Source organism: Phyllobates terribilis, unplaced genomic scaffold (assembly GCF_046119375.1).
Source record: "Phyllobates terribilis strain yellow unplaced genomic scaffold, ASM4611937v1 Scaffold_2__4_contigs__length_985480577, whole genome shotgun sequence".
Lineage (NCBI taxonomy): Eukaryota > Metazoa > Chordata > Amphibia > Anura > Dendrobatidae > Phyllobates > Phyllobates terribilis.
The window spans coordinates 943,593,686-943,607,721 of NW_027362762.1; the positions used below are offsets into that span (position 1 = coordinate 943,593,686).

At 41.3% G+C, this 14,036-nt stretch overlaps 1 protein-coding gene across 2 annotated transcripts in view; it reads right to left on the reverse strand.

Moving 5' to 3' along the window:
* Window positions 1-14,036, reverse strand: part of TMPRSS2 (transmembrane serine protease 2) — a 42,738-nt gene that overhangs the window by 2,333 nt on the left and 26,369 nt on the right. For both annotated transcript variants that reach the window (XM_073668473.1, XM_073668471.1), the window contains exons 2-13: window positions 13,430-13,499; window positions 12,251-12,452; window positions 11,717-11,800; window positions 11,246-11,353; window positions 9,480-9,609; window positions 8,550-8,660; window positions 8,214-8,257; window positions 7,774-7,945; window positions 6,692-6,858; window positions 6,023-6,121; window positions 4,134-4,276; window positions 2,839-2,991 (exon numbers count right to left, since the gene is read on the reverse strand). In XM_073668473.1, coding sequence (XP_073524574.1) covers window positions 2,839-2,991; window positions 4,134-4,276; window positions 6,023-6,121; window positions 6,692-6,858; window positions 7,774-7,945; window positions 8,214-8,257; window positions 8,550-8,660; window positions 9,480-9,609; window positions 11,246-11,353; window positions 11,717-11,800; window positions 12,251-12,452; window positions 13,430-13,438 — 1,422 coding nt within the window. In that variant the 5' untranslated portion in view covers window positions 13,439-13,499. The remainder of the gene's footprint in view (window positions 1-2,838; window positions 2,992-4,133; window positions 4,277-6,022; window positions 6,122-6,691; window positions 6,859-7,773; window positions 7,946-8,213; window positions 8,258-8,549; window positions 8,661-9,479; window positions 9,610-11,245; window positions 11,354-11,716; window positions 11,801-12,250; window positions 12,453-13,429; window positions 13,500-14,036) is intronic.

Here is a 14,036-nt window from a genome sequence, read left to right on the forward strand (position 1 = left end):
TACATACATTACATTACTGATCCTGAGTTACATCCTGTATTATGCTCCAGAGCTGCACTCACTATTCTGCTGGTGCAGTCACTGTGTACATACATTACATTACTGATCCTGTACTGACCCTGAGTTACATCCTGTATTATACTCCAGAGCTGCACTCACTATTCTGCTGGTGCAGTCACTGTGTACATACATTACATCACTGATCCTGTACTGACCCTGAGTTACCTCCTGTATTATACTCCACAGCTGCACTCACTATTCTGCTGGTGCAGTCACTGTGTTCATACATTACATTACTCATCCTGTACTGACCCTGAGTTACCTCCTGTATTATACTCCACAGCTGCAATCACTATTCTGCTGGTGCAGTCACTGTGTACATACATTACATTACTGATCCCAAGTTACATCCTGTATTATACTCCAGAGCTGCACTCACTATTCTGCTGGTGCAGTCACTGTGTACATACATTACATTACTGATCCCAAGTTACATCCTGTATTATACTCCAGAGCTGCACTCTCTATTCTGCTGGTGCAGTCACTGTGTCCATACATTACTGATCCTGAGTTACATCCTGTATTATACTCCAGAGCTGCACTCACTATTCTGCTGGTGCAGTCACTGTGTACATACATTACATTACTGATCCTGAGTTACATCCTGTATTATACTCCAGAGCTGCACTCACTATTCTGCTGGTGGAGTTGCTGTGTACATACATTACATTACTGATCCTGAGTTACATCCTGTATTATACTCCACAGCTGCACTCACTATTCTGCTTGTGCAGTCACTGTGTACATACATTACATTACTGATCCTGAGTTACATCCTGTATTATACTCCAGAGCTGCACTCTCTATTCTGCTGGTGGAGTCGCTGTGTACATACATTACATTACTGATCCTGAGTTACATCCTGTATTATACTCCAGAGCGGCACTCACTATTCTGCTGGTGCAGTCACTGTGTCCATACATTACTGATCCTGAGTTACATCCTGCATTATACTCCAGAGCGGCACTCACTATTCTGCTAGTGCAGTCACTGTGTCCATACATTACTGATCGTGAGTTACATCCTGCATTATACTCCAGAGCGGCACTCACTATTCTGCTGGTGCAGTCAGTGTGTACATACATTACATTACTGATCCTGAGTTACATCCTGTATTATACTCCAGAGCTGCACTCACTATTCTGCTGGTGCAGTCACTGTGTCCATACATTACTGATCCTGAGTTACATCCTGCATTTTACTCCAGAGCTGCACTCACTATTCTGCTAGTGCAGTCACTGTGTCCATACATTACTGATCCTGAGTTACATCCTGCATTATACGACAGAGCGGCACTCACTATTCTGCTGGTGCAGTCAGTGTGTACATACATTACATTACTGATCCTGAGTTACATCCTGTATTATACTCCAGAGCTGCACTCACTATTCTGCTGGTGCAGTCACTGTGTCCATACATTACTGATCCTGAGTTACATCCTGCATTATACTCCAGAGCGGCACTCACTATTCTGCTAGTGCAGTCACTGTGTCCATACATTACTGATCGTGAGTTACATCCTGCATTATACTCCAGAGCGGCACTCACTATTCTGCTGGTGCAGTCAGTGTGTACATACATTACATTACTGATCCTGAGTTACATCCTGTATTATACTCCAGAGCTGCACTCACTATTCTGCTGGTGCAGTCACTGTGTCCATACATTACTGATCCTGAGTTACATCCTGCATTTTACTCCAGAGCTGCACTCACTATTCTGCTAGTGCAGTCACTGTGTCCATACATTACTGATCCTGAGTTACATCCTGCATTATACGACAGAGCGGCACTCACTATTCTGCTGGTGCAGTCAGTGTGTACATACATTACATTACTGATCCTGAGTTACATCCTGCATTATACTCCAGAGCTGCACTCACTATTCTGCTGGTGCAGTCACTGTGTACATACATTACATTACTGATCCTGAGTTACATCCTGTATTATACTCCAGAGCTGCACTCACTATTCTGCTGGTGCAGTCACTGTGTACATACATTACATTACTGATCCTGAGTTACATCCTGCATTATACTCCAGAGCGGCACTCACTATTCTGCTGGTGCAGTCACTGTGTACATACATTACATTACTGATCCTGAGTTACATCCTGCATTATACTCCAGAGCTGCACTCACTATTCTGCTGGTGCAGTCACTGTGTACATACATTACATTACTGATCCTGAGTTACATCCTGCATTATACTCCAGAGCTGCACTCACTATTCTGCTGGTGCAGTCACTGTGTACATACATTACATTACTGATCCTGAGTTACATCCTGCATTATACTCCAGAGCTGCACTCACTATTCTGCTGGTGCAGTCACTGTGTACATACATTACATTACTGATCCTGAGTTACATCCTGCATTATACTCCAGAGCTGCACTCACTATTCTGCTGGTGCAGTCACTGTGTACATACATTACATTACTGATCCTGAGTTACATCCTGTATTATGCCCCCCGCTGTGAGCAGGACTGGTTCAGAACCTCCGTTGATGCATTGCTGATAGCAAACAGAGATCTTGAAAATGGTTGTAGAACTCACTACGCAATGATTAGAAAACATGGCTGCTTTCTTCTAAAAAGAGCGCCACACCAGTGTGCAAGTCGTGTCTGGTATTGCAGCTCAGCCCTATTCACTTGAAGTGCAGCCGCAATACCAGACACGACCTATGGACATGTGTGGCGCTGTTTCTGGAAGAAAGCTTCCATGTTTTTATGAAGCTTTTTATTCCATCAGAATTGGACTCAGGAAACAAACCGCTCACCTGCATCTGATTGTAGATCCACTCCATGAACACTGTGACATTCCCATACACCCCAGGCTTATTACGCTGGGCACAGCCAGCCCCCCAGCTTGTGTCCCCGACGAGCCACCATAGATCGTTTGTCTTTGTGACTAGAGGCCCCCCGCTGTCACCCTGCAGAGGCACAAAAAAGGGCAAGAATCAAACACAGGAACGTAATAATAATACGACCCAATAGTAAAATTCAGAATGTTATAATGTATCTGTATAAATGACAATTGTGGTTGCATGGAGCCACCACTAGGGGGAGCTAATTGCATATGGATGTATACAGTGCTGTATACAAGTTGCATCACATGGACAGTGATATATTATGTCCATGGAAATGCTGCAGATTTCACTCCTTGTAAGGGTTAATTGGTTTGTATTTTTTCACTTTTTTTTATTTATTTCTTGTTCATGTGTTTAGTTTTGTAAACAAACGGTTCTTTACTTAATCTCCCCAGGTCCAGCACTGCCCCCTGAGCACAGCAGCCATCTATATAGTCAGGTCCACTGAGCTCAGTGATTGGCCGCAGCGTTGTCACCGCTGCAGCCAAAGGGAGACTGTAGTAGTGGTGGAAAAGCAACACAGGACCTGGGGAGGGTAAGTAAAGCACACATATTTATTCAGTTTGTTTTTTTTTTTAGTTTTTTTTTTTCACGTGTAACTTAGCCAATGCGGAAAAAGTTTTGTTGAAAGTGGACAACTCCTTAAATGCACAGCGATTTGGTGGCAAATCTGTATCATATTTCATAGTTGCTGGATATGCTGGGACTGTCCTAAAATTTCAGAAAAAATTCCAGTGAAGTTAGACGTTTACCCGTCCAAAGTTTAAGTAAATTCTGCCCAAAAGTGGACAATATTGCTCAAAAAACAAACCCGTTTTGTGTACACAGCTCCTGTGCAGAGCTATATATCCCTATTTCAACAATCAACCAGCAAACCCTGCATAGTCTGACGCCACAGTCATCTCCTGCTCCGCTCATGACTGACAGTAAAGGAATGAGAGATACACGATCGCTGGATCAGACTACATAGGGTTTCTTTGTAGTCTGTATCCATGGAAATACATAGGTCCGCATAGGAGCTGCAGACTCTGAACAGGACTCTTTACAAAGTTGTTTTTTTTAAATTATTATTTTAGATGCATTGAAGCAAAAGCAATAATGGATTGCAAAAGTTTACACGCTCTAAGGATTCTTCTTAAATTCTTTGAGTCTCCCCCCCCCCCCCCCCCGACTCTTTATTCCCTGGTTCCTCAATGAAATCTTACCTGACAGGTATCGACGCCTCCAGAGAGGTAACCGGCGCAGATCATGGTTGAAGTGATGGCTCCATTGTAAACAGAAGGAGTATTACAGACCGCAGAGCTGATTAATGGAATATTCGCTGCCATCAGAACACTCGATGTCGAACCTGTGGAGTAAAATACAGATGAAGCCGCAGCTCGTACGTATCTATTTTATCATTAGTGTCGTAGCAGAGTTCAAAAGTGGTGCAAATAGCATAAAAAGTTATCACTCTGGTGAACCAGGAATTAAACCCCAGAGCTGCACTCACTATTCTGCTGGTGCAGGTACTGTGTACACACCTTACATTACTGATCCTGTACTGATCCCGAGTTACATCCTGTATTATACTCCAGAGCTGCACTCACTATTCTGCTGGTGCAGTCACTGTGTACATACATTACATTACTGATCCTGAGTTACATCCTGTATTATACTCCAGAGCTGCACTCACTATTCTGCTGGTGCAGTCACTGTGTACATACATTACATTACTGATCCTGAGTTACATCCTGTATTATACTCCAGAGCTGCACTCACTATTCTGCTGGTGCAGTCACTGTGTACATACATTACTGATCCTGTACTGATCCTGAGTTACATCCTGTATTATACTCCAGAGCTGCACTCACTATTCTGCTGGTGAAGTCACTGTGTACATACATTACATTACTGATTCCGAGTTACATCCTGTATTATACCCCAGAGCTGCACTCACTATTCTGCTGGTGCAGTCACTGTGTACATTACATTACTGATCCTGTACTGATCCGGAGTTACATCCTGTATTATACTCCAGAGCTGCAATCACTATTCTGCTGGTGAAGTCACTGTGTACATACATTACATTACTGATTCCGAGTTACATCCTGTATTATACCCCAGAGCTGCAATCACTATTCTGCTGGTGCAATCACTGTGTACATACATTACATTACTGATCCTGTACTGATCCTGAGTTACATCCTGTATTATTCTCCAGAGCTGCACTCACTTTTCTGCTGGTGCAGTCACTGTGCACATACATTAACGTACATTAGTGATCCTGTACTGATCCTGAGTTACATCCTGTATTATACTCCAGAGCTGCACTTACTATACTGCTGGTGAAGTCACTATGTACATACATTACATTACTGATCCTGTACTGATCCTGAGTTACATCCTGTATTATACTCCAGAGCTGCACTCGCTATTCTGCTGGTGCAGTCACTGTGCACATACATTACCGTACATTAGTGATCCTGTACTGATCCTGAGTTACATCCTGTATTATACTCCAGAGCTGCACTCACTATTCTGCTGGTGGAGTCACTGTGTACATACATTACTGATCCTGAGTTACATCCTGTATTATACTCCAGAGCAGCACTCACTATTCTGCTGGTGCAGTCACTGTGTACATACATTACTGATCCTGAGTTACATCTTGTATTATCCTCCAGAGCTGAAATCTCAGTCTGACCAGGATGTTTAGAGCTTGTTATAGCCATTAGCATTCTTCATTCCACTCAATATATTTACTATTCTCTGTGATTGTCCACAGTTGTCACCAGTTTCCCACTCATCCTATATGTTGGACACAAAGGTCCTGGTAACTGCGGTACAAGCAGTGCTTGTTGTGTCCTTGCTGTAGAGTCACAGTAATTAAGTTTTCTCTGTACATCCTGGAGGAACATTACAATCCGTTTATCTACAGCAGGAGGAATAACTGTGGGATATATTTATATCTATATAATTCATGTTCTATTTCTTCAATTTTTGTAAAATTGTAGCAAAAAAACAATATAAGAAACACAACATAAATGGTGCATGGTGCACACTATACATTAATGTCGCACCATTACTCTAAACACATATTAGGGTCTCTTACCTCCTTGGTACGTGTATCCCCACCCTGAGATCCAGCAGGACTGAGTCTCGGCCCATGGCATTCCAGCATTGGGTAAACATACAGGCTTTATATTATTACCTGCAAGGAAATGAAGGATTTTTTAATATTTAAACATGGCTGCTCCCTAAATCTGTCTAAAGGTTGTGTCTGCAATGGCAGCTCGGCTATGTGGAAGTGACCGGAATTAAAGTGCAGCTAAAATAAAAAAATATATATTTACTTTGCAAATAGTCTTGATTAGAAGTATCCTGTGGATTTGTATATAAACATTTAGTTGTCTCCATGGCAACAGACTACAAACAAACCGTGTGTAGTCTGACTCTGCAGTCCTACTCTTATCCACCTGTTCCCAATTTATTGTAAGCATCCGAATGTAGGTTAGCAAGAAGATGGTGACGAATGGGAGGGATTAGCGCTGCGGGATCAGACTACACTGGGTTTCTTTGTAGTCTGTTACCATGGAAACACATAGAACTACCTAGCAGCTAAAGACTTACATAGATGGTGTTTTTATGGTACCACTTTACTAGTATTGCTCAGGTTTGAAGATGGTGGGTGGGTGGGTGGGTGTGGGGGGGTCTTGATCGGTCTATAGGAACATTTATTAAGCAAAAAAGTAAGTGCCCCCCAACCCCCTCAGTCACTTACTAGTAAATGATAAACTTGTCTGTAGCTTCATGAGGGCAATGTCATTAGCCTTTGTTTCAGTGTCGTAATTGGGGTGAGAAATGACCCTATCTACATAATACGCAAGGCCTCCGGATTTTAGGAGGGATCCAGCGTAGACCGTCCATAACCGAGCGGAAGCGTATTTCCTAAAATGCAAAAAAAAAAGGAACAGAAGATGTTAAAGTGACCAGCACTGGTAACATCCACCATCTTTATATCACTTTCTCAATGGAAATGTTGTGATAATTGGCCAGTTGCTGTTGACAGATCTCATTATGTCTCTTTGCACCATTTGATGCCTGGATTAAACACATGTATTAGCACAATGTAGTCGGACCTACAGGGTAAGGCACAATATCTGCTGGTGATGTAGGCATCTATCAGTGCAGGAACACAATGAAAAAAATAATTTGTTAAACAAAATTCCAGTAATTCCCTTATTCTATTTGAATCAATTCTGTCTTTTATTTCTTTCCTGGCCATTTTAACTGATTTTTTTTTTTAACTCTGACTTTCTGTAAGGCAACTATCTGCAGCAGGAGCTCTTCCCCACTGGTCTTTCGGCAATAGCAGTCTGTAAATTCTAAAACTTACCCTCATTAAGCCTTACTTTCTCGACATTGAAGAAACAAAAAATATATATATTATTTTCTTGTTTTTTATGCCTCCTTCACCATTTACGTTTTATTTTATATTTATCTCATTTATCTGTCACTTTCCATTCATTTGTAATTTTTGTACCTGGTGTAAATGCCGCTGTTCTCCTGAATCCGACAATGTTTTTCTTTCTTTCCTGCGCCTCTCCAATCCTGAGATATGGCTCAATTTTTCCTGCATGGAAATCTAGTATTGTTATACAACTGGGCATAATTCTGATGACCACGCCCACTTGGTTAAGAAGACTAAATTTGCAAGCAGGGAAGAAACGGCCGTATCTTGGGAACGGAGAGGCGCAGGAAAAAAAGAAAAACATCGCCGGATTCAGGAGAACAGCGGCATTTATACCAGGTACAAAAATTACATATTTATGACAAAGTGACAAATCTGCTTTAAGGACTTACCCCTCGACACAATGCGCTGCTGTGACTATCCAATCAGGAGTGACGATAGACCCTCCGCAGACATGAGACTGAGCGATCTGCAGACTCACTTGCCACGGCCAATCTCCACTTTTAGCCGCCGTTCCACCCACTATCCTGCTAGATGTTGCCTGTTTGGTTGATTGACCGCAATCTGTAGTTGAAAGAAAACCAACAATTAGTATAGAACAGACTTGTAGAGATTTATTATTTAATGCAAATTCAACTAAAAAGAAAGGAGGGATTTGTGTTGCTAAATCATGGGCTTTCATGGATTTGTTAAAACAATGGACTGTGCCTTCTCCTGACTATAGGAGTAAGATACAGAACTCAAGATCATCAGAAAGGGAAAAAGAAGATGGAAGGTCTAGGGAAATGTCAAGAAATCAGCGGCTGCCAGCCATTGTAATAGTTTGGCTTACCTATGCACCTCAGTGAGATCACCCTGCCAGAAGGGCAGAAATCCCTGCAAAAGAAAAAAGAAAATAGATAATGCATGAAATAAAAAATCCTCTACCACCGTTTTAGGTTTACAGCTCATATGTGGATCGATATGTTTCCACACAGTAGAATAATCAAGCAGCTGCAAGAAAGTAACAAATGACTGCAAGGTCAGACTATATGCAGGGTTTATTTGTAGCTTGTAACCATGGAAGCACAAAGGTCTGCATAGGAGCTGTATACACAAAACGGAAGAGGGTTGTTTTTTTTTTTTTTTTGCATCAAGGTGGTTATGACGATAGATAAAAAGATCATACCTTGTCCTAATACTTGTATATAACTTGTTGAAAGACACACTGGTATTTACACTGGCAAAAGCATTTAAATCCGATGTGACAGATTCCAAAAAGTAACCATAATAACTGAACCTGGGAGAGATGAAAAGGTTAAATATTTTGTATTATTTACTCATCACAAGTGCAGGATATTCTAGCTCTCCTCTCATGGACTGATATCGGTTGGTACTTATAGGGCCACTGTAGTCCTCCATATGGGACATTGAGGACAATATTCATGATGGATAGGGAATAGGGAATTTGTCACTGTTTTGGTGTCAATATTATGAAGCAGTTTGTCAAAGTCATAGGGATGTTAGTGTGGTTGCAAGGGTGTTGTACAGTAGGGAAGCACCAAGGTAGACATAGTTGTAAGGGTGCTGTGCCTGGCACTGTTGTAGCCGTGCTGTGCCTGGTGTTATTGGTTGGGTACTGGGACCAGCACTGTCAGGGGAACACCATGAATGGTGGCCAACATTGGGAGTATTGGAGACAGTGCTGTCAGTAAGTGGAGGGCTGGGAAGAGCGGCATCAAAGACTGGAGGGCCAAGAAGAGCAACTTCAACGATTGCAGCGCGGCAAAGGGAGGAGTCAATGATTGGAGCGTCAGAGCTGGCACTGTTGTAGTGGTGCCAGTATCAAAACTGGGGCACTCAAATGGCACAATGATACCTGCCACTATTTGGGGTGCGGGTGTCGGATTTAGCAGGTTTCCCTCCGGGCACCAAAACAACTTAAACCAATCTTGACTTTTACTACCCAATAGGATGGACGCTCTGTACTTAATGAAGTCCCAGGCAATTTCCATTAGGAAAGACTTTGGAGCTTGAATGTTTCCTCTAGTGAAAGTTATAGACATGATCCCCAGAGGGGCAGCGACCGCTGGCGGCCTGGACCAGTCTCTCCGCTCACCTGTTGTAGCCCATAGACTGGCAGACCATAGGTCCATAGACTGAATTCCAGTCATCGAAGCAAACACTCAGCCATTCGGACCTCTTTGGAGAATAGGCTTGTAATACAAAACCTTTGCCGTACAGCCGCACTGGAAGGAAGAACACATTTTTGATTAATAAGAATTATTATAGATCATTTTTTAGCATATTTTAAAGTTTAAGGTCATATAGTCTTAAGCCCCCATCTCACATAGCGAGATCGCTGCTGTGTCACGGTTTTGGTGACGCAACAGCGACCTCACCAGCGATGTCGCTATGTGTGACACTTTGCAGCGATCAGGCCCCTGCTGTGAGGTCGCTGATCGCTGCAAAATGTCCTGGACCATTTTTTGGTCTTTGCCCTCCCGCTGGTCAGCACACATCGCTGTGTGTGACCAGCGGGAGAAGCGATCAGGCTGGTAACCATGGTAAACATCGTGTTACTAGGGGCACACGTGCACCTAGTAACCCGATGTTTATCATGGTTACGAGCCTGCTAAAGTGAGCGGTAACCTCCCGCTCACCGTAGCAGAGTGGTAACCATGATAAACAGCGGGTTACTAAGTGCGCGTGTGCCCCTAGTAACCCGATGTTTATCATGGTAACCAGGAGCAGGACATCACGGAAAGATTCTTCCCACGATGTCGCTGCTCCCCTGATCGTTGGTGAGCCTGTCTGTTTGACAGCTCACCAGCGACCACATAGCGACGCAGCAACGATCCCTGACAGGTCGTATCGTTGTCGGGATCGTTGTAGCGTCGCTATGTGTGATGGGGCCTTTATGTAAATAAAACTTATTATTTTCAAGATCTTTGCTGGCTGTCACTACATTTTAAAAGCTAATATCAAAGACATCCATACAATACAGCCGAAGTCCAAGTAATACCACCATACAATGCCTAAATAATACCTCTATGCAGCATCCAAATATTCCCATATACTGTACTGCCTACATAACACGGTCACATATTCCCACACAGTGCTGCCATTTAATAGCCAAAGAGAATTGCTAGTGTTCAAATCATGTCTAAGTAATAATACCGCCATATAGCATCCACATACTCATACCATACAGCCCAAAAAGTACCACCAGATAATGACTAAAGAAGAAGCAATATCCAGATTATATTGTGTTAGAGCCCATATTATACGGTTACTGTTAATACAACCATTCTGACATATGACAATATAGTTCCAAAATAATACTACCATGTAGTTATGAAATAATACTTCCATATAGTTCCCACATACAGTATAACTGTCATACAGTCCCCATAAAATACTGCCATGTACTTCCAAAATAATACTGTCATATAGTTTTCACATACTACTACCGTATACCATAGTTATCACATAATATGGCCATGTACTTCCAAAATAATACTACCATATGTTCCCACATGTTACTGCATTACAGTCCCCACATAATACTGCCATATGGTCCCCACATAATACAGCCATAAAGTTCCTAAATACTACTACCATATACAGTACTTCTCACATAACACTGTCATATAGCTCCTACATAATAGTATCAATGGTTTTTTATTGTTGAGCATAACAATACCACCAGCTTCTTATTATATTAGAGGCATTCTGTATTCCTACAGCGGCCACTAGAGGGCGCTCACTACATGGCAGTTTTACAGCTACAGTTGATAGAAGTAATACATTTTTCCCTTGTGGTGGTAGATGGTATTACAGCCCATAACTGGTAGTTTCTTCCTACATTGCTCATAAACATACCACAATAGGTCTCATCCTCCCCATTCGGGCAGTCGACTGTACCATCACACCACTGAGAAGATTGGACACAAGTCGATGAGGTGCCACATTTCTTTTGACACCTTATCACTACATAATGAAAACAACAGGAGAGGAAGCGTGAACACATGATTTTATATTTTTGTATTTGTTAAATATGTTGTTTGGTGTAAAATTTGTTACAGTTTATATATTTAAATATCTTTAAACAAATGAAAAAAATCGTGCTTTGCAGTCACCACTAGAGGGAGCTCACTGACAGATTTTTATAGCACCAAATAGAGCTGCCTCTAGTGGTCGTCGTCAGCATTGACACAGCTGGGGATTTATTTCAAAAGCAATGACAGGCAGATTTGTATCTAACACTTTATGGATATTCTAAAATTTTTGCTTCTCATTAATTTTCTTTTTTTCCCATGAAATGTTAAAGTTTAGCTGTAAATAAAAACTTACAAAAATACCAGCAGAGAACTGCGGCGATAATGATGGCCGCTGCCAGGATGAGGATTGCTGCGACTATGCAGATCTTGTGCCTACCTGAAAGATAAAAGCAGAGAACAAAATGCATGAATCCAATAAGATAAAATGTACAATTAATTTACTAAGATTTACTCTGATGATAGAAATACTGAATAATGATATATTACTAAAGATAAAGATATGAACGAACAATAAGCAATTCCTACCAATTCTATAATTTTATATATATTCCTGTATCAATGGAGCAGTATTATAGCAGTTTTATTCTTGTACATAGGGGCAGTATTATAGTAGTTATATTCTTGTACATAGGGGCAGTATTATAGTAGTTATATTCTTGTACATAGGGGGCAGTATTATAGTAGTTATATTCATGTACATAGGGGGCAGTATTATAGTAGTTATATTCTTGTACATAGGGGGCAGTATTATAGTAGTTATATTCTTCTACATAGGAGAGTGGAGAATCATTTACACATTATTATTACCACATCGATGAGCACTTACGTGATGAGCACCATGTTTTGGATTTTGCGTGTTGATCTGCTGCCACAGACTGATGCGGAGTCACTTGAGGTAAATACTGTGGCACTGGGGAGACATTTGGCGGAGGAATAGGATACGGTTGATATATATTGTATGGACTTCGGTTATCGTAGATGTTTTGTTCTGGCTGGTACCCGTTATTGTCATAAAAGGGGGGGGTATTCTGTAAGAAACATAGAATATGTTACTCCACTTTTATGGAAAGCGAAAAGTATAGGTTGTATATAATGTTACGTGCCTGACCAGATCCGTTATCCTCCATGAAGCATTTCTCCGCATCCCATTACTATAGGGGCACCTCCTTTTTTTTTTTTTTTTACCCTACACTGGGTAAAATAAATTGGCGCCAAAGTGGAGCCATGAGGATCTGCACAGGACGTCTCCATTACACCTACAGTGGGGAAAAAAAGTATTTAGTCAGCCCCCAATTGTGCAAGTTCTCCCACTTGGAAAATAAGTATAAGTGGGAGAATTGCACAATTGGTGGCTGGCTAAATACTTTTTTTCCCCACTATATGTACCTTCAGGGACTGTCATGGGCCCGGTCCCTGTATCCGCCTGTTCCTTTAACGCTCAGTCTCATGTTTGCTGACGCTGTGATTTGCTCTCGCTTCATTCCAGTAAATTACTCATTAATCGCAAAATAAACGGAAAGAGAAATAATTAGCCGGACGTGAGAAGGGGATTAAGATATAATGGCCTTTGCCTTGCCTGAGGTGCACATTTTACACACCGTGAACACTGACTACTTAAAGGGGAAATACCATTTCAGGAAATAAAGTTTAACAATTCTACAATGTTCTGTAATTTTTCCACCATACTTTTTTCACCGTGGTAAAAGGAGTCCCAAATCCCAATCATAAGTGGATCATGGAGTATAACCCTAGTAATATGCTTTAACTTCAATTGATTAATTCCCTGCAGCACCTCCGCAGGAGAAATTAAGTATTACACACTGTCCATTGAAATCAATTTACTAAAGGGATTTCCAGAGTCTTTAATAAAAGGACCTTTTGTACACTTAGAATTTCGGGATTATGGATTTCACAAACTAGACATCCTTCTCAATTTTTCCTCCTAATTTTTTTCTTTTTAATGCAAAATCTCTAAAGTTTCTTATGATAAAAGTCGATCACATACCGGATGCATTTCTGCAACTATCTTTTAAGAAGAATCAGCTATAGAGTCCAACGTCTTCACTTCTTAAGCCCTGAAAGAGAAAGTTCATTATTATTAGGGGTTATCCTGGAGTGTAGGTATAGGGGCATGTAAGGGTAGTCCTGCCACGGAGAAACTCCACATGGTAGTTGGAGTCTGAGGATCTACTTTTCCGCTTTAAGGGACAATTATAATTTTTCCTAACTAAATGCATGTATTTTCATCTAAACATAATTTTTGCAATTGGGTTTCGTTAAAAAACGTTCACCATTTGCCTTCTACAGCCTCTAAACTGCACAGTCTATTGCCGACTGCAGAATGAGTTAGCTGAGAATCCATCAGTGAGCTCTTTCTGATGATCAAACTGGAGGTTTCTAACGCCGATCTGCCTTTTTCTCAGCTTTTCTCTGCCAATTTAGGACCACATCAAAGATAAATGAAGACCCTGTAAAAGTCAAAGGGTGCAATTTTTTTTATGGAACCGAACTGCAAAAATTATTTTTAGCCCAAATACATGCATGTAAGTAAAAAAAAAAAAGTCCCTTCCTTGTTGATAGATAGATAGATAGATAGATAGATAGATAGATAG